The sequence below is a fragment of the Protomyctophum bolini genome (genome assembly GCF_963924005.1).
Source record: "Protomyctophum bolini genome assembly, chromosome: 15".
Taxonomy (NCBI): Eukaryota; Metazoa; Chordata; class Actinopteri; order Myctophiformes; family Myctophidae; genus Protomyctophum; species Protomyctophum bolini.
Window position 1 is genome coordinate 22740462 of NC_137876.1, and position 1763 is coordinate 22742224.

Sequence of the window (1763 nt, forward strand, 5' to 3'; positions counted from 1 at the left end):
GACAGACAGACCGACCGACCGACCGACCGACCGACAGACAGACAGACAGACAGACAGACAGACAGACAGACAGACAGACAGACAGACAGACAGACAGACAGACAGACAGACAGACAGACAGACAGACAGACAGACAGACAGAAAGTAGCAGTTCATGGGATCAATTTAACTCCATAATGAAAAATGGATTGTGTCAACATCAGAAGCCTGTATTGTAGTAATATGCATGCACTATGTCTACACACACACTTGATGTGTGTGTGTGTGTGTGTGTGTGTGTGTGTGTGTGTGTGTGTGTGTGTGTGTGTGTGTGTGTGTGTGGGCACGCATGACTGATGGGCAGAATTATGGTTTAGTATACATAGCTGGAACGTGTCTTCCATTTCTGTATCATCCTGAAATGAGAAAAACCTTTCAAACGTGACACCGCTCGATGGAGTATGAAGAAGAATGTGTCTGTTGGTTGGTTAAAAGGATCCCCTGGTTGATATCACACACACACACACACACACACACACACACACACACACACACACGTTCTCCATGCTTGGTTTATAGACGGGGTCTGTATGTGTGTGTGTGTGTGTGTGTGTGTGTGTGTGTGTGTGTGTGTGTGTGTGTGCGTGTGGTTTCGTACCATCTTCTCTGGTCCTGATCAGAGTGTCCGTGCTGGGCGGTCCGTCCCCCATGCGTGTGTGAGCCAGCACCTGCAGTGTGTACAGAGTGTATTTCTGCAGTGTGCCCAGCACCACCGACACGCTGCCGTCTCCTTCCACCACCTCAACACTGGGGGGCGCCAGGGAGTCCTTTACACAGTACAACACCTGCACACACACACACACCACAGGAAAAGATAAATAAATCACACTCGTGTGAAGTGAGGGGCACCTCACGCCTGGGGTATTAACTATTACATTTGTAATGGTATAGCTAAAGGTACGAAAGGTGCTAACTACGTACATGTTCGTAGACAACCGTATACTATATGAAAGCGGCGAGCGTCAATAAACCTTTTAGCACTGCTCCGGTTGCTATGGAGAGCCTCCGTCCCCACCAGCTATGGGAATTTTAAATCCAGCTCCATTGAGCCTCCATTCAAAGCGCTGCGTCTCTAAAGCTTGGAGCGCTGTCCATGGCCTTAATAATAAAGTTAATATTGCACCACATGACGTCACATGACGTTTACTGATGTAAACAACCATTAAAAGTCCATTATACTTCGTCTGCCATTATGAATCATCATTTCAAAAGACAGACGTTGAAATGTACAAAATGTATGTACAGAAAGGAAAAGAATGGTCCCTATTCAATTTCACCTTGTTTAAACACGTTTAAAAAAATGTTGGCAGATCGATCAAGGCAATTTTATTTTACTTTCTACACAAAGAGCTGGCCTGTCTTTGCACTGTCCTTTGTGATGGGTCTCTCTCTCTTTCTCTCTCTCGCATTGACCTTAGCTCAGGGAAAGAGAGAGAGCCCAATCACTGAAGAGCTTTTTAAATGTCAGCTCTTACATATCTTTCATTTCAACGATTCAAGATAAAGATAGGAGTTGGTGGAAGGACAACTATTCAGCAACTTGTGAAGGACAGGGGAATTAACAGCAGCAGTATAGTAACTAGTAACAGTAGTACAGAACCATCTAAAACAATATCGCTGAAAACATTTTATTCAGTTGTTTTTTTTTAATATAACTGTAGCCTATGCTAGTACAAGGGGCAACAGTGGACTGTAGCCTATGCTAGTACAAGGGGCAGCAGTGG

At 44.8% G+C, this 1763-nt stretch overlaps 1 protein-coding gene across 1 annotated transcript in view; it reads right to left on the reverse strand.

Moving 5' to 3' along the window:
• The window catches only part of LOC308330057 (protein sidekick-1-like), a 41389-nt gene extending 40579 nt beyond the window's left edge, over positions 1 to 810 (reverse strand). The window contains exon 1 of the mRNA XM_080784701.1: positions 638 to 810. Coding sequence (XP_080640827.1) covers positions 638 to 689 — 52 coding nt within the window. The 5' untranslated portion in view covers positions 690 to 810. The remainder of the gene's footprint in view (positions 1 to 637) is intronic.
• Positions 811 to 1763: the final 953 nt, after the last annotated feature.